At 43.0% G+C, this 19,935-nt stretch overlaps 1 protein-coding gene across 1 annotated transcript in view; it reads left to right on the top strand.

Annotated features, from left to right (window-relative positions):
- cacna2d3a (calcium channel, voltage-dependent, alpha 2/delta subunit 3a) overlaps positions 1–19,935 on the top strand; it is a 242,577-nt gene that overhangs the window by 146,890 nt on the left and 75,752 nt on the right. The window contains exons 12-14 of the mRNA XM_077003026.1: positions 2,686–2,764; positions 4,779–4,912; positions 7,043–7,060. Of these exons, the coding sequence (XP_076859141.1) occupies positions 2,686–2,764; positions 4,779–4,912; positions 7,043–7,060 (231 nt within the window). The remainder of the gene's footprint in view (positions 1–2,685; positions 2,765–4,778; positions 4,913–7,042; positions 7,061–19,935) is intronic.

Here is a 19,935-nt window from a genome sequence, read left to right as displayed (position 1 = left end):
TACAGCGGAAGACATAGTTGTTGTCTCGGACTTTTAGCATGGAACCATACGGTGAGTAAAAGAGTCAAGACTTGAAATGGGGCCACATGGCTGAGTGCGTTGTGGGCGGAGAGCAATCTGAGCCCAGTAAAGTGCCTCCTGGGGCTGCTGGCCTGTAGCTGAGAGCACTCGGATCAGTTCTAGGTGCCAGGTGCTTCCTGCTTCTTGGATCATTATTGGGTGTTTAAAATTATGGTAGAAAAATGTAATTTCTAAGACATTCACTGTCACCAGGTGGTTCAAATAAATAGTCTTTCAGTGTCAAGGTTTTGTATTGTGTTTGCTGAGGTTTGGTTAAATGGATTTCTATCCAGGGGCTTCTGGAACCTTCATTTAGCTAGCTGTGCTATGGCTGGCCATATCTACTGGGGGTTCAGGCACATGGTGGCCAGCTAGTTCTAACAGTATTGCTCTCAGAGTTAGGACTTCAATTCCCCGTTGAAAGATAGGACGTTTTAGAGAATGCTATAAAACACAGACACACCCACTATTGCATGTACACACACACGCACAGGATGAAAGAGCTAATGACAGTAATAGACTTGATGTGATGGCATTGCACTTTGTTTTAAACACAATTTGTAAACATGCTTTTAAAAGCAGATACATGGCCCGCACTGTTAACTTAAATGACAATGTGTTTGCAATTAGTGGATAAGTTAGTCTCTTGTTCAACCTCATTAACAGAAATTACATACTTTATGCAGTTTTTTAGATTTATAATAGGCTTTGGACTCCTAGTGTGTACCGTCTGAAATGCTTAAGTGTTTTGTTAATAATATATTAGTCTACAAAAAACATAGCTGTTAAAACCAAAAACAATGAAGCAACACATGAAAAATGATTCTTCTCTATGAACATCAAAAGCCCCCCAGGATGTTGTCACAGGGCAGTTTTTCTCTCTGCCCTCCTCCACTACGGGCATATGCTCACACACCACGCTGGACTGTTGCCTGACAGACTCAAGCATACTTGTGGTGAGGCAGCTGGGAGTCCCTGGGCACACCGCTGGAAGCAGGATAGGGCATCACACAATCTGGCAACCCTTGTAACCCTTAGCCCACACAGACAGCCGCCACAATCTGGCAACCATACCTCCTCCAAAAACCTTGCAGCTGCCCCAACGCATCCACCACAGCTACACACACACACACACACACACACATATACCGGGGAGCTGGAGGGAACAGGAGTGTGTGTGTATTAGCCTTTCAGCTATAACCACTTCCACTCTTCTGGGAAGGGTTCTACAAGATTTTGGAGGGTGTCTGTGGGATTGCTTGTGCCTTCATCCAGAAGAACATTCGTGAGGTCTGACGCTGATGTTGGAGATGTCCTGGCTCACAGTGTCCGCCCTAGATCATCCTGAATGTGTTCAGCGCGGGGTTGAGGCCAGCGCTCAGTCATGCTGGACCAGAACAGGGTCGTCCCCGTACACTTCTGAGGAAGTTGGAAACATACGGTAGTCTAAAATGTTTCGGTATGCTAAAGCGTTAAGATTTCCCTTCAGACGAGCTAAGGGCCGGGCCAAGCCCTGAAAGACAAACTCCCGTTATCCTTCCTCCACTAAACCTTACAACTGGCACAATGCAGTCATGCAGTAACACTCCTGGCTTCCCCCAAACCCAGATTTGCTCACCTGTCTGCCAGACAGAAGCGTGATTCATCACTGCTCACAACAGGTAGGCACCGCTCCACAGGCCACTGGCAGTGTGCTCTACATCCCTCCGTCTGACGATCCGCATTGTGCTCGTGGATGTAAGACTGGCACACAGCTTCTCAGCCATGGAGACCCATGAAGGCTTCAGCGCACTTCTGTTGTGATGGTGTCAGTACCAGAGGAACATTGGATCTTTGCAGCTATTGAGTCAGCAGAGCATAGGTGGGGTGAACACCACGCACACCACGGCGCTCGCCAAACCTGCTCTCCTGGTCCGCCACTTCGTGGTTCAGTTGCTCTGGTCACTAAGTACTTCCACTTTTCGATAATACCGCTCACAAACCATCATGGAATATCTTTGAGAGAAGAAAGTTCCCGAAACTGAGGTCGGGCAACGGTAGCACACAATCACACCACCCGTCGCAGTTCAGTGAGCTCTTCAGAGTGGCCCCTTCCATAAGATGTTTGTAAAGTTACCCTTCATGAACTTGGACTGCATGAACATGAAATGTTTCCAATGTCAAATGCACGTTCACACGCATTGCCCACACAGATAGCATTTCATTTTTACTGGATAACAGGTTAATTTTCAATTTGAAATCTTATTCTTCATGATTTATATTTTGAAAAAAAAAAACTCTCATAAAAAATGACTATATGTATTTATATTTTTAGTTCTGTAAAAAAGATGGCATAATCTGATTAGTCTCTTGAATAAGTAACTCCTAATCCTGAATTTGTTTTGCTTCATCCCTGATAGAATGTGCTTAGCATTTAAATATTATAATCACTCAGAGTCATTTGTTAGCTGATAGGTGCATAAAAAAAAAAACTAAGCGATAAACCCAATATGAAGACCAAACTAATCAACTGCAGATAACACATGGAGGAGTTGCAGCCTTATCTGCTGCTGAGCGAACAGGCTTTGGAGTTATCAGAGGCGATTAAAAATGACTGACGGCTAATATCTGCTTCTCTCTCCACAGGTGCGAATATTCCCCTACCTGATTGGGCGAGAGTCTGCCTTCGCCGATAATCTGAAATGGATGGCATGTGCTAACAAAGGTCGGGGTTCCTTCCCATCACGGCACTCTGTGAACATTCGTTAAGTCTTGTTAATGAGTGTTGGGTGGGGAAAAGAGAAATCTGGGCGTCAAATGACTTTTCTTTCATCTGTTCATATACGTGTCAGTACGACTAATGGTGGGTCATGAGTGCGGGGGGGGGGGGGGGGGGGGGGGTTATACAAATGACTTGTTTGGTCCCCTGTTTTCTGGGATTAAATGCCCCAGAAAAACAAATCAAGCAAGGGGACTTGCAGAGACACGTCAAACTAAAAGACTGTGGCTGTGTGTGTTGGTGACAGGGTCAGCCCATAGTTTGGGTCCCAGCAGAAGATCTCTGTGCAAATCACCATGTTTCTCCTGAACCCCTGAGCGCTATATTGCCCCCGCAACAAATAATTCAGTCAGGACTTTAGTTCCTCAACCTTTTTTTAAAGGATGGTTACTTCAATTAAAGATTCTAACCTCTCAGTCAGTATTTAACAGCATAGTCATGTGTCATCTCATTGTTTTATACACTCATGGTTTTCTTCTTACAAAACGTAAAAGTTATCTAAGACCAGGTGTGTCCAAACTTTTCTCAGGTAAACAAGGCTCTGATAAGACAGGGGATCCTTTCCTCACTACCAGTAGTATTTAACTGAACATCTACTGTAGAGTCAAGAGGAAATGTCAGGAAACAAAAGCAGCTAATATTGCATTTCATGTTGGAGAAAAACATAAAGACTATTGGGATATTCCAGTACTGTTTGTTTAAAAATGCAGATATTTGAATAATAATGATGTTAAAAATGTCCAGCAAGTAGGATAACGGATGTTAACGTCAATCTAGCTGAGCATTCGGGAGGATACAGAGCTGAGCCGATAAGCAGGAATGCGTTAATGTCAACAGCCTTAGTATAAGCCTGTCCTACGTGTACGGGTGGGTGTAGTTAATATGTTCACATCAGCACACGTACACTCCGGTTCAACGGCCATGGGGCCAGATTTTGACAGATCTTGTGGGAGACGTCTGTTCGTGCGTCTGTGTGAGGTCGCCCTGCAGCTAGGCACGCGCCGTTAAAGTCTCTCCGCTTTTCTTCTGTGCCGGTTGTGCCTAAAGTGTTGTGCAACACAGCAAACCTGAAAAAATCAATCTCCACATGCCCCGATTTTCCCTTGGGATGCTTCAGCGTTTTCCCCCTGAGACTGGGAGACCTAGTCTGGGAAATACGGAGTATCTATTTGGTCTATTTTTCCACTGCTTTAACCTCCATCCTGTATTCAAACTTTATTTTAAATCAGCGGATGCTAGCACATTTTGTCCTCGTGTAACATTAGCATTTCAACTCCACTCTGCAGAATATACCACCATAACCTGTCTAACGATAAATTACCTGGTTAGAAGCCAACGTGGATTGAATGGTCGTTTCTCTAATAATGTTTGGTCACACGCACAGTCATCAATAAAGTTGTGCACATTTAATTGATAAACATTATTAAAAGGTGCATTTTTGGTCTGTTTGGAGTTAGCAGTTATGTAACTGCAACAGTAGGAAATTAAGGTGGAAGGGGCGGAGCCTGAGCAGGTCAGAGGGCCATAAGAAATGCAAATTTAGGTGTAAGAGAGGGGGAAGGTATGAACAGATATAGACCAAGCACAGATACAGTTTTGCAGCTACTGCATGTTGAAGTACTCGTCAGCATGGTGCAACCACCCTGTTCCTGTCATGGTGAAAGTTACTAATGCGTTAACATTGTTATGGTACTGGCAGTTTTCAGTATACTACTGGTCACAGCTGTGGTAACTGACAATAGTCATATGTCTGTTGAAACCACCAAAATAAAGCATTTAATTTCTATATACTGGATATAGTATTTGAATGGCTATGGCATTATGGTTAGGTACATGAATTGGAAGTCCTGATCAATAGTAACACAAAGGTTTATTTATGATTTTAAAAGGCCAATATGAGTCTGAGTTTATTCTATTGCTCCATTTGGTTATACTGGACTATTATTATTTTCATGTGCAGGCTACTTCACCCAAATCTCCACCTTAGCGGATGTTCAGGAGAACGTGATGGAGTATTTGCATGTGCTCAGCAGACCCAAGGTGATTGATCAGGAACATGATGTTGTCTGGACTGAAGCGTACATCGACAACACTGTGAGTAGCTCCTCATTACTGGACTTTATCGACAACATTAGCACTGGGCTGAACTGGCAAAGCTAAACTGGCCTGTTAGTAATGCATTTGAGAGGAACGTTGTGAAAAACCGCATACACTATTTTTGTTGGGTAATACCACATATTTTTGTAGTGCTGAGAGCTTCATAGGCCAAACCAACAGAATCTCACTACAAAAAAAGTTGCTGAAATGGCTTTCGGAAGTGCACAAGTCAAAAATATATAAATCAGCATATATAGATGGTTCTGAACACCATTTACCCATTGAAGTGATTCGGCTTTTGGAGTAGTGATAGCATGTTTGCAGCTGGTGAATTCAAATCACTGACAGGTTGTCACATGGGAAGAATTTGGATTTTTGCTTTAACAGAAAAAAATATTCCAAAAAAACATTATTATTTAAAATGTTTTTTTTATTTATTTGATCAAATACATGGGGTTAAGGATGGACCACAAAATGACCTCCCTTAGAATTCAACAGGACATAACTCCATGTTGCACCTGGTCTGTCCAACATCACTATCCAGAACCTCCAGGCCACGCCCACCACCCTTTGGACTTCAAATACCAACTTGCTAGCAGCAGCTTCTGATTTATACACCATGTGGAACGAGTGAGAAGTGGGAATTGTGCCCAAGCTCTTTCAGCCTCGTGGTTCTGCCTTTCCTGTCAAGCGGTTAAACTCTTCTTCTGAGGAACCTCTGCAGTGTACAGTTTAGTGTAGTCCTCTTAAATGTAGTTTATTGCATCAGGTAAGAATGGCATGACTTGATTCAGATGTGTAAAAGCATAAAACTCTCAGTGAAAGGCCTATGAATTAAGATTTAGAGGCTCAGCCATAGATTCATTGAAAATGTTCACAGTGACAAGTCTGATCTAAATCTAATATACGCTCTAAGTACCATTGTGCATTGCTAATTTGGTTTATTCCCTTTTGTTTAATGGATTATGGAGATACTAACCAGTCTTTGTGGTAACGTATACATTGAGATCATGGCATTTGGTGTGTGGGAATGAACAGTGGAGTGAGTGTGTGCCATGGGATAAATTCAGGAGAACATTATTCATGTTCTTAGTAGATTCATGTATGAGGTTTAAAACTAGGAGTGGTGCAATCATGTCAGTTAGACAGTCCAGAACTGTTTCTATGGCACCATCAAAACCAGCACGCCATTCCATCTATTTTCATTGGATGTACATCACTTTAAAATTGATGTTTTTTTTCCATACCAAGATTGTCAATATTCCATAAGCCTCCAATAAAAATGTAACATTTTACTACAACTGACATATTTTTAAATATAAAAGTTTTAAAATACAAAGAAAACACAACTATATAAATCCTCATCATCCATATATAATGTTCATTCTCCTTCCCTGGCACACACCCACCACTGCACTGTCCACATTTTAATGGCACTCTTTTACAGTAATGAATGGACCGTTTCCTGTTGCAGATGAACCACATTGTAATTGCTCTCTGCTGCCTCTGAGCATACAAAGTGGGGGAAGTGTGTATAAAGGAGACGGGGCAGAAACTGTCACCTCACTGTCCGTCCTTGCCCTCCCTGACACTACACTTCCTGCCTCCTGAATCCTCATCCCTCCTTCATTACAGTCTAGCAGGAAGAGGATGAGATCCTTATGACCTCGATTGTGTAATATAATGTACCTGCTTGGTTCTAACCGTCTGTGATTTGAGGGGAGAATTCTCAGTTACATCGGGGGGTTTTAGGTGCTCACGCGTTCATACATCAGCGTCCACAAACGTTTCACTTCTGCCCCCCCCCCCCCAAACGTGGTGTTTTACGGTTTCATTAAGTTCCAGGTACTGTCTGTTGATCTGATTCGGACTCACTCTACTAACCAGATTTTGTGTTTTTAACATTACTTGTGTCCCTTCTCCCCAAGTTCTAGGTGATCTTCCATTGCGTTTGTGCTAAAAAAAACAAAAAAAAAAACAATTACAAACCAACTTAATCTAAAAATGAAAAATACTGTCCATAATTTTCAAGTGTTTCACACATGTACATTCAAACCACACATTACTTCCTGTTGATGTTTTGTCTTTTTTTTTTTTTTTTTTGTTTTGTTCAAATCCTTTCCATAGCTTCCACAAGCCCAAAAGGTAACATTATAACCCAGAACCATCCCCGCGCTGTGATTGTAATCTTAGTGAGTGCATTGATGTATGTGCACACGCTGCTGAGACTCGGGCTACAGCCTTGCTGTATCTGTGTTTTTGAGTGAACATGTGCAGTGTACACAGTACCTGATAGGAACCATGTTTGCATTCGCGGCTGATTATTGCTTTGTGTGTTCTGTTGTTTAATATCTCGGCCATCCACATTTGTGGCTTGTGCAGCTTTGATGTCTATATGGCTGGTTACTGTGTGTGTGTGAGTATGCAGGATGTGTTTGTCCCAAAATTTGCATGTCCTCCGTTGTTTGCTGTTTTCTTGATGACAAAACTTGCTGATGACCTAATATTGCTCCTTGCATTTAAAATGAATGACACCGTCGTGATCACAGTCAGAAGTAATACAGTGTTGAGTATTTAGCGGAGGTGTGTGTGTGTGTGTGTGTGTGTGTGTGTGTGTGTGTGTGTGTGTGTGTGTGTGTGTGTGTTGCAGATGGGTTGGAGGGCTAGTGCGTCTGGGTGTGTGCATGAGAGAGAAAGTAATAAATTATAGTCATTGTAAATGTATTTCATTTTTGTAACAGCCTACTGATCCAGACTACTGCATATCAGGTAGAATGACCCTGTCATGAGTTTCCACCACTCTGATGGAGCCACACAGATGAGTGGCAAAACCTACTGTTACTAAACATGCCATTTAAACCACTTAAGTCTCCACGCAACCTACAATTGCGTTTTTGTCTAATTAGGTTAATCTTGTTGTTTTGTGTCCTCAATACAGCATGTCCTATGAATATCTCCCCAAGCACAGTAAATGACTCCTTTATTTAAGCAGAATTTCTTCCATACTGATATGAAACAGGTGATGCCAAAGTTTGGGAGATGATCCCCAAAGTGTAAAGCTTAAGTGTGCTTTAACCAATCAGAAAGCTAATGTGTCTTAGGCCACCTTGTCTACACAGGTAAACAAAACAAAAAAGCATTGTAACAAAACACATTTCTTCTTTCTCAGACTTGTCAGATTTGTCTATCTATCTATCTATCTATCTATCTATCTATCTATCTATCTATCTATCTATCTATCTATCTATCTATCTATCTATAATATACGTAGGGAATGCAGTATGCAGTATAATTTGCATGCAGTGATTCTTCTAGGTGTGTATGCATAGCTGTGCTGTCAAACTGAATTCAGATGTTTATACATGTTGTAGTAACTGTCTATGAGTAACAGTTTCTATGCAGGTCAGATTTCTTCATATATCCCACAATCATGCACAGTTCAGGGGATCTACCAAGACATGCTATCAAAACATGCATTAGCCTGGCTACAATGACATTTACTACAGGAAACCCCAAAGGTGAACTATGTGGGGTTCCATTTGCAGTGCAGACACGTCGTTTTCCCCTTTCACAGCTCTAGCTGCTGGGCTCCCCTTCATGGCTTTGCTTTAATTATTAAGTGAACTCCACTCTGAGCTACACCACAGATCCGGTACCGGTACCGGTACCACAGATCCGGTATTTGATATGCATGCATGTTCATTCTCGTACTTGCACTCTTTCATTCACCCATCACTTAATTTTCTTTTATCAGGTCTATTACTAGACTGCTAGCGCAAACGTCTAGTTTACAGCCAAGAACCATCCTAGAAAGTTGAGCATCATCTCTACCAGGATTAGTATTGGCCATCAGGACCGTACCTATGCCAGCAGTTAGTCACTGAGAACCGCTTAGCCCAACGGAGCAGATAAGTCCTGTCAGTTCCTGGTCAGACGCAAATAACGACTCCGAGCACATGGATTGTGGATTATTACTTTGTTTCTCACTTTTAATTACTCTTGCAAGCGGTGCAATTTTTTCCTGACAAAAAAAAGTTTGTCACATACTTCTATTAAATTAACCAATAAAATTCAGTGTCATAGAGCAGGGGTGGCCAACCCGCGGCTCGCGAGCCGCATGCGGCTCTTTGCCTGGTTTCGTGCGGCTCCCCAGCCGGTCCGCGGGCTCACCTGCACTAACGGGGCGACAAACTGCTACATTTTCGTGGTGCGCGGTTTGTTTACAAGCCTAGCGAGCCGCTAATACTTTTTAAATCGCCGTAGTGGAAAACACGCATTTGACTGTCTTCACAGCTAATAATTTAACACCCCCCCCCCCCCCCCCCCCAACAACTTACACTCGTCAATGCATGATGTGGCTCTTTGCCGTTACACAGTACAAAAAATGGCTCTAGGTCTCTGGCGGGTTGGCCACCCCTGTCATAGAGTGTCCCTCGTATCGAATTACAGTTTTTCTCAGTCGGTTTGGTTCATTTCTCACATCATGGTTTACATTGGCATCACAACTAGTTTATTTCTCAAAACAGTTAGTGCAAACAGCAAAACTCAATGAAATACCGGCATAAACACATCCTTCACTCAAAATTCTTTGTTTTTGCTCCAAAAGCAAATATTTAGGTGTCAATTTGTCAGTGCCATCAGAGTATCTAGTCTGTGTGCCATTGCCTATGAACAAGGCAGTCAAAATACTTAGTCATGTTGTCAGTGCAACTATAAGTCACAGTCAGTGTAGACTGTATATTTTGAGGGAAACTAGCTAAGCTTTTGATTTCAAGAACGCTGCACATTCTGTGGTATATCAAATACATGTTACACACATACAAACTGGAACACAAAGTTACACATGACTGTATGTGGGAGACTGATAGCAAGAAATTGGACTGGAATCAAATTTGTACAGCAATATTGTTTGACTGTGTTGTTTGCATTGCAAATTCTGATAGAAATTCAGAAAAGACAGACAACTGACTGGAAAAACTGCAAAATTAGAACCTTATTCTACACACTCAAAACAACCTGAGCACATACAGCCTCCTCTTGTTGTGTGAGAACCTCAGGCCCCCTATGAGCTACTCTTGATATCCTATATGGTATAAGAATGCAAAAATGCAAAACAAAAAATTGAATAACGTCAGAATTTATGTCAATGTGCAGCATTACAGCGGAGAGCACATTTCTGAATTATATGTTTTCTCTATGAAATGTTTGAACGACTGAAGACACAGTTGTTCTTCCAATATTCAGCTGCACCCGACCAGCTTCAGCCATTGTAAGACTATGACTTACATGTAAAACATGGTCCACAATTGTTGCCCTTATTTCACTGTTTTGTCCCCTTTAGCCTTACACCACACAGTCTTACCCCTCTACACCACACAGTCTTACCCCTCTACACCACAGTCTTACCCCTCTACACCACACAGTCTTACCCCTCTACACCACAGTCTTACCTCTCTACACCACAGTATTACCCCTCTACACCACACAGTCTTACCCCTCTACACCACACAGTCTTACCCCTCTACACCACACAGTCTTACTCCTCTACACCACACAGTCTCACCCCTCTACACCACAGTCTTACCCCTTTATACCACACAGTCTTACCCCTCTACACCACACAGTCTTACCCCTCTACACCACAGTCTTACCCCTCTACACCACACAGTCTTACCCCTCTACACCACACAGTCTTACCCCTCTACACCACACAATCTTACCCTTCTACACCACAGTCTTACCCCTCTACACCACAGTCTTACCCCTTTATACCACACAGTCTTACCCCTCTACACCACACAGTCTTACCCCTCTACACCACAGTCTTACCCCTCTACACCACACAGTCTTACCCCTCTACACCACAGTCTTACCCCTCTACACCACACAGTCTTACCCCTCTACACCACACAGTCTTACCCCTCTACACCACAGTCTTACCCCTCTACACCACACAGTCTAACCCCTCTACACCACACAGTCTTACCCCTCTACACCACACAGTCTTACCCCTTTATACCACACAGTCTTACCCCTTTATACCACACAGTCTTACCCCTCTACACCACACAGTCTTACCCCTTTATACCACACAGTCTCACCCCTTTATACCACACAGTCTTACCCCTCTACACTACACAGTCTTACCCCTCTACACCACACAGTCTTACCCCTCTACACCACACAGTCTCACCCCTCTACACCACAGTCTCACCCCTCTACACCACAGTCTTACCCCTCTACACCACAGTCTTACCCCTTTATACCACACAGTCTCACCCCTTTATACCACACAGTCTTACTCCTCTACACCACACAGTCTCACCCCTCTACACCACACAGTCTTACTCCTCTACACCACAGTCTTACCCCTCTACACCACACAGTCTTACCCCTCTACACCACACAGTCTCACCCCTCTACACCACACAGTCTTACCCCTCTACACCACACAGTCTCACCCCTCTACACCACAGTCTTACCCCTCTATACCACACAGTCTTACCCCTCTACACCACACAGTCTCACCCCTCTACACCACACAGTCGTACCCCTCTACACCACACAGTCTTACCCCTTTATACCACAGTCTTACCCCTCTACACCACACAGTCTTACCCCTCTACACCACACAGTCTTACCCCTCTACACCACAGTCTTACCCCTCTACACCATACAGTCTTACTCCTCTTCTTGGCTGTTCACCCTGTACATGGCCTTGTCTTTCCATTATGAGACTTTGTGATACTGCTGTGTTTAGCATCTATAAATGTTACAGTAAAGGTTCATGAGACGCACCTCTGACGTATGGTTGAGACCATTGGTTGATCTAAACCTTCACAAATTCCCTTTCTTACTGTAACTGAATGTTCGCTTGCAAACAATTTAATCAAATTAGGATAAATTACCAAAATGTAACAAAGAAATAAACTAAATAAATTGATGCCTTAGAGATTATGACAACATGTTCAGCACTTTTGCATATAATGACCTAGGCGATGACCTAAAGACTAAATGTTTTGGAGGGTAAGACAATTCAACAGACAATCCGTACAATATATTTTGATAAACATGACATAAGCAACTGATAACGTAAAAAAGAACAGACAATTCCATGTCCATGTCCATTTGCAAAATGTACAAAAGCATTTGCAAACTGTGAAACACAATGAGAAATGCAGTTATGATGTGCACAAGTGACAAGGAGGTGTGGAGATTGAATGAACAAAACATTGACTGAGAAAAACTGTAAAAACTACAGCGTTATAAGTCTAGCTACACTGTAAAAAAAAAAAAGTGTAAAAAAACGGTAATTTTCTGGAAATGGGGGCGCCAGAAAATTACTGTAAAAAAACAGATAAGTACTATAAATTTAAAAACATACATAAACTGTAAAAAAACGGCAATTTTCTGGCGCCCCCCGTTTCCAGAAAATTACCGTTTTTTTACAGTTTATGTAAAAAAACAGATAAGTACTGTAAATTTAAAAACATACATAAACTGTAAAAAAACGGTGATTATAACACTTAACATGCAACACTGTCATTTTAAAGGAAATATTCCTAAGATTGAATGTGGTCTTTACTCTAGTTCACATTCAATTATAACAATATTGCAGTGTGGTGTAGGAAGGAGAGGTAGCAAACAGATCCACCGCAGCACAAGGCTTTTTAAATTCAAACTGCCTCAACAACATAATCACGCCAGACCCCACGATCACGCAGAAGAGACTTAATTTAGACACAACACATGAGAGAACGGCAATAACACGACAACACTACACAAACATGGCATAGAATAATTCACACAGTACGACTACATAAATTGATGAAGGGGGACTTAAACCAAGTAATGCACATAATCAAGTACACAATTAATCAACACATGCATAGACATCACATTAACAGATAACGATACCGGAGTCGCAGAGACTCATGGGAAGTAGCGCCGTCCCCCATTGGACCGACGCTTCAATATAAAAATATATATAACATTAATAGTTAAAATGAGCCATAAACTCCGAACCGTCAGAACACACATTTCAACGCTACGGTTATAGTTAAACTATGATCGGACAGGAATGCCAGACACATGTTCTAGCACTATATCAGGTATCACCAAATGGCGGACCGCGGTCCGGATCCGGACCCGAACGCCGTCCTGTCCGGACCCAATCACATTCCTGATTAAATGGATACGGACCCAAATGCCAAAAAAATTTTAACGGGAGACTATATTTTAAAACGGAGAATTTATTTTCAGACGAGTGTTACGTTCACCACCCATTTGAGTGTTACGTTCAAACCCCCCCCGCTCAACAACTTAAATTAAAACATGCATCAATGTTGTCTTGTAATATTTCCTTGAAATTAATTCCAGAAGATTCTATTACTTTGTCTCATTAAGATTAATCAATATTACTTTCTTTTTACAGTTTGTTTAGTTAAAATTATTATCTAAGAATTGTTAAAAAACAGATTTATAATGTATTTAATTTATACAGATTTTTCTTGTTAAATCACATGACATTTTTAAATAAACAGTTTGTTCTGGTAATTGTAATACACTTTCCCTGTCATTTTAAAATACAGGAAAAAACTGTAAAATTTATTGGGAAAAACCTGTAAAAAAACTGTTTTTTTTTACAGTGTAGGTACAAACTAGTACTGTAGGTGTTAATTTTACGTTAATTTAACGGTTCCTCACTGAGGTTTCGGAAGCAGTGTTCACGCATCTGTGATGCCCTCAGTACGGCCCCCTCTCCCACTCAAGGGCGGCTGTCAGCAGCGAGCCCGTTGTAACTCGTACACTATCTGGCGTGATGCTGCCAACCCTGCGCTATCTGCCGTGGACCCGGCCATGAGTGGTTCGACCCGGGCCGTGATTAATAGCCAGCGTAGTCGCCGTTCTCCTTGAGTGGGGGCCGCCAGCGCGGAACGTCCTCTAAGCTCTCGCTGAGCTGCCGGACGCCGGCAACCACAGCCTGCCCATCCATCATCCCGCAGGTTATTTAGCTTTGTTTTCTACCAGGCAGGATGAAGCGACTCTCGGTAGTTCATGTGAGAGAGGGAGGCAAGGGGGGCGGGGCTTGAGAAGCATGATGATGACGTTGGAGGATGGTGTGTGTGTGTGTGTGTGTGTGTGTGTGTGTGTGTGTGTGTGTGTGTGTGTGTGTGGGGGGGTTTGGCTGTAAACCAAAGTCATGAATCTTGCATTGCACCCAATAATTTATATCTATCAATTTTTGGTTTAAAATAATCCAGTAATTCATGCATAAGGAAAACCTAGAAAATAATATGGCCAAGTGTTTGGATTTCACAGTCAGCACAGTTAGATCCATTGAGAGGAAATGGAAACTGCATTATATAACCATGACATGACACAGCTGTTGAACCCAGCAGAAGACCAAGAGGAGAAACTGGAAGGAACGCCATAGAAAAGGCAAATCCCTCCTTCGGGCTCTAGGGGGAGCTCCAGAACTCAGCCGTGGCACTAGTAAAAAAATATCAAGAGCTCTACAATGCAATTAGCCAGTAATAATTGTGTATAAATAAGTTATTACTGAAGAGAAACTCATGAATGCACAGCTGGAGTTTGCCAGAAAGCATTAGAGTAGTCTAAATAAAATTCTAATTTTATTTTAATTCTAAAATTCTAATTTATTCTAAATAAAATTTAGAATATGACTTTATAGTCAGATGAGAGGAAACATTTTTGGCCAAAATTCAAACTGCTACATATGGTGCAAACCTACCACTACCTGTTTCCTTAACAAATACTGTCCCAACAGTGGAATATGGTGGCAGCATTATGTTGTGGGGCTGCTTCTCCTCAATGAGGAATGGGATTATAATTCCAGTTGAAGGACATCCCAGTGGTGACGAATATAGGGACATGATAGACAAGCTACAGTTGTGATCAAATTTATTCAACCCCCACTGAAATAAAGTGTTTTGGCCAGTTTGACATTGATTTTGATCATTTCAGTCATCTTATTTACAATTATATCAAAGAGGCACTTATAAATTAGACAAACATAACATAATATTTATGATGGAATAACCACAAATGTCTTTACTGTGCTCACATCATTATCAGTTTTATTCAACCCCCTAGTGACATTATTTTTTAGTACTTAGTACAACATCCTTTTCCAGTTATGACAGCTTTCAAGCGTGAAGCATAGCTTGACACAAGTGTCTTGCAGCGACCTATGGGTATCTTAGCCCATTCTTCATGGGCAAAAGCCTCCAGTTCAGTCACATTCTTAGGCTTGCGCACTGCAACTGCCTTCTTTAGGTCCCACCAGAGGTTCTCAATTGGATTTAAGTCTGGTGATTGCGATGGCCACTCTAGAATGTTCCAGCCTTTCATGTTCAACCATGCTCTAGTGGACTTGGATGTGTGCTTCGGATCATTGTCCTGTTGGAAGGTCCAACGTCTCCCAAGCCGCAGGTTTGTGACTGACTCCATCACATTTTCCTCCAAGATCTCCTGGTACTGAAGGGAATTCATGGTACCCTGCACACGTTGAAGCTTTCCTGTACCATTAGAAGCAAAACAGCCCCAAAGCATAATTGACCCCCCGCCATGCTTCACAGTAGGCAAGGTGTTCTTTTGTTCATAAGCCTGGTTCTTCCTTCTCCAAACATAGCGCTGGTCCATTGTCCCAAACAGTTCTAATTTAGTTTCATCTGACCACAGTACACTGTTCCAAAACCTTTGTGGCTTGTCCACATGACTTTTGGCATACTGCAGTCGACTTTTCTTGTTCTTTGGAGTCAGCAAGGGGGTGCGTCTGGGCGTTCTAGCATGGAGGTCTTCGTTATGCAGTGCGCGCCTTATTGTCTGAGCTGAAACTTCAGTGCCCACATCTGACAGGTCTTTTTTCAGTTCCTTAGCAGTCACGCGGGGATTTTTCTCCACATTACGCTTCAGGTAGCGCACAGCAGTCGCGGTCAGGATCTTCTTTCTGCCACGACCAGGTAACGTTTCCACTGTGCCCTTTAACTTGAACTTGCGAATGATACTTCCGATAGTGTCTCTTGGAATATTTAACAACTTCGCAATCTTTTTATATCCATTGCCATTCTTGTGAAGAGCAATAACCTCTTCTCTTGTCTTCTGGGACCATTCTCTTGCCTTCACCATGCTTGGAAACACACCAGTAGATGTCTAGAAGGAGCTGAGTATCACAGTCCTTTTAAATCTGCCTAATTGGTGCTTATCATGCTTGATTGCTGCTCGTTGACATCCACAGATGTTTTCAATACCTGATGGAAAACACTGGAATGAACCTCTGTTCTTAGGAGTGGTAGTCGTAAAGGGGTTGAATAATTGTGTCAATGAAGAAATCACAAAAAGGCCATTTAATACTTTATGACAAAAAAAATTGATGCTATCTTAGTTGCATTTAGTTCTTTAACAAGTCCTTGTAAGATTTCATTATGAACACAATTACAAATGTGCACTGAATTCCATAAAACCCTTCGCAGCATTGGGGGTTGAATAAATTTGATCACAACTGTATTTGTGATTCACCAACACCAACAACTGAAGAAATCAGACAGGAAAAATTAGTGAAAATCATTCCCAAATGTGCATTAAGTTGGTAGAAACCTTTATTAACAAACTTAAAGTTGGTTCTCCCAAGGAGAGAATAATTAAAATTAAGTATTATTCATAATAAGTAATCATTATTATTAAAACGTTTATTGTTAATAATAATTTGCATAATTATTGTAATGGTGCAGCAGAACTGTGAGGGTGATCAGGGGTGAAGCACCAGTTGGATGTGCTAAGAGGACAGGACCTTCTCCTTTAAGAGGACAGGACCTCCTCCTTTAAGAGGACAGGACCTCCTCCTTTAATAGGACAGGACCTCCTCCTTTAAGAGGACAGGACCTCATCCTTTAAGAGGACAGGACCTCCTCCTTTAAGAAGACAGGACCTCCTCCTTTAAGAGGACAGGACCTCCTCCTTTAAGAAGACAGGATCTCCTCCTTTAAGAAGACAAGACCTTCTCCTTTAAGAGGACAGGACCTCCTCCTTTAATAGGACAGGACCTCCTCCTTTAAGAGGACAGGACCTCATCCTTTAAGAGGACAGGACCTCCTCCTTTAAGAAGACAGGACCTCCTCCTTTAAGAGGACAGGACCTCCTCCTTTAAGAAGACAGGATCTCCTCCTTTAAGAATACAGGACCTCCTCCTTTAAGAGGACAGGACCTCCTCCTTTAAGAAGACAGGACCTCCTCCCTTAAGAAGACAGGACCTTCTCCTTTAAGAAGACAGGACCTCCTCCCTTAAGAAGACAGGACCTCCTCCCTTAAGAAGACAGGACCTCCTCCTTTAAGAGGACAGGACCTCCTCCTCTAAGAGGACAAGACCTCCTCCTCTAAGAGGACAGGACCTCCTCCTTTAAGAAGACAGGACCTCCTCCTCTAAGAGGACAGGACCTCCACCTTTAAGAGGACAGGACCTCCTCCTCTAAGAGGACATGACATCCTCCTTTAAGAGGACAGGACCTCCTCCTCTAAGAAGACAGGACCTCCTCCTCTAAGAGGACAGGACCTCCACATTTAAGAGGACAGGACCTCCTCCTCTAAGAGGACAGGACCTCCTCCTCTAAGAGGACAGGACCTCCACATTTAAGAGGACAGGACCTCCACCTTTAAGAGGACAGGACCTCCTCCTCTAAGAGGACATGACATCCTCCTTTAAGAGGACAGGACCTCCTCCTCTAAGAAGACAGGACCTCCTCCTCTAAGAGGACAGGACCTCCACCTTTAAGAGGACAGGACCTCCTCCTCTAAGAGGACAGGACCTCCTCCTTTAAGAAGACAGGACCTCCTCTAAGAGGACAGGACCTCCACCTTTAAGAGGACAGGACCTCCTCATTTAAGAGGACAGGACCTCCTCCTTTAAGAAGACAGGACCTCCTCCTCTAAGAGGACAGTACCTCCTCCTTTAAGAGGACAGGACCTCCTCCTTTAAGAAGACAGGACCTCCTCTAAGGGGACAGGACCTCCACCTTTAAGAGGACAGGACCTCCTCCTTTAAGAGGACAGGACCTCCTCATCTAAGAAGACAGGACCTCCTCCTCTAAGAGGACATGACCTCCTCCTTTAAGAGGACAGGACCTCCTCCTCTAAGAGGACAGGACCTCCACCTTTAAGAAGGTCTGAAGTGAAGGGAGAGTGGGAGCCATAACGCACACAGCTGGAGCTGCTACTCTACTGTGGATGTCAGTAGGACATGGGGGTGAACAACTTCAGAGAATAATGTTGAGACAGGGAGGAAGGAGCTGGGGGGGGGGGGGGTTCCCCGGGTTCCCCGGGTTCCCCCTGCCAGATGAGGTGAACAAACCCCCAACCATCTCACTAGTGCCCAGAGGACTCATCTGGTCCAGGGGTCAAAACACAACCCAATACAGGGACCCAGACTCTAGACACCACTGTATGGACGAGACAGAACAAACAACAGAGACTAAGACAAACAACTGAAAGAGACCCTAACCCTCCCCAGAAGAAACATCTGTACAAAAACACAAGGGAAGAAAAAGTGAGAAAGGCCAGTTCCAGTTCCAAAGGCTCTTACCAGTTACCACGGTCTGCTGCACACACACAGAGCCTTCTCATAGAGTGCACTTTGCTAAGCTGTTATATAGGGTTGGGCCACCTGAGGAAATCAGGCTAATGAGCCCATAGTAGCTCCTAGCTCGTGGTCGCCCTCTGGTGGCCACTGGCTGGTGCGCAAACAACCTGTTACAATTTAAGCTGCAGAATTTTTCACTTTACCTACATGTTCTAACACTTTGAGAATACACAGGCTGATATTGCCTGCATAATAAAGGTTGCTACATACCAGTTTGCTCTTAAAGTGTATCACTTGTAATCCAGATTAATCTGATGAATTTTAAGAAGGTTGAATTATTTTGCAAGACGCTGTGTGTATCTATCCCCTTTGTATTTATACTACCAATCTATAAACTATATGCATTTACCTTGGAGGACTTTCCTAGCCTTACCTTCTTGTGTCAGTCATTGTTTAATCTGGTGCACCATGGGAGCTAAAATCACCGGCAGTCCATTTGTCATGGAGACCCACTTTCCATGGTGACAGCTGATGGTCCCAGGAGAAAATAAATCCCCCCCATGGCCTCTGTGCATTAACTATACGTGCACATGACAGAACCAGCCTCTGGTGTCCTCCCCTCTTTGACCTCGTGGCTGTAATCTCCACTTTCTTCACCATTACTCCTGAAACCAAGTCATTTAAGGTCTCCGTGCCATTGGACTGGCTCTGTCAGGCCAGGATCTCTTTAATTAAAGAACACTGGCACCAGAACCTTGATTCTTTTATTCACACAACATGGTAACACCCAGATAGTTCACCTTTGGCTTGCGTTCTGATGGTATGATTGTCTCTGTAACCAAAGATTCAGACTCCTCCACTAGTAGGTCTGAGGTCAGAGGTTAAACAATAAGTCACAGCCCTTTGATTGCACCTTACATTATTGTTTTACCCTTTTACTTGTTCTGATGTTCTGTCATTATGTGTGTTTATGCTTATGGCTGCATGCATGTGTACACGTTCACAATTTCTAACGCAGGTTCTCGTGACTCACACATCATAGAGGTCCAGGCTATATTTAAACCACAGTTGATGGTAATGGATGTCTTTGGCCAGCATGCATCAGTCAGACACTAATTACACAGGCTCTCTTGCAGCTGGTCCACGTTCACACCTGAGATGCTGCCAACACCTTTATTGATTCCATTTGTCAACATCGAGAACAAGGCAGATTTTAGCGTTCCAGGTTCCCTCATTGCCTGTATGATCTTCAGTTCTTCATTGCCTGTGTGTTCCTCAGTTCCTCATCTCCTGTGTGTTCCTCAGTTCTTCATCTCCTGTGTGTTCCTCAGTTCCTCATCTCCTGTGTGTTCCTCAGTTCCTCATCTCCTGTGTGTTCCTCAGTTCCTCATCTCCTGTGTGTTCCTCAGTTCTTCATCTCCTGTGT

This window comes from Brachyhypopomus gauderio, chromosome 4 (assembly GCF_052324685.1).
Source record: "Brachyhypopomus gauderio isolate BG-103 chromosome 4, BGAUD_0.2, whole genome shotgun sequence".
Lineage (NCBI taxonomy): Eukaryota > Metazoa > Chordata > Actinopteri > Gymnotiformes > Hypopomidae > Brachyhypopomus > Brachyhypopomus gauderio.
This window is presented reverse-complemented; position numbering and strand designations above follow the sequence as displayed.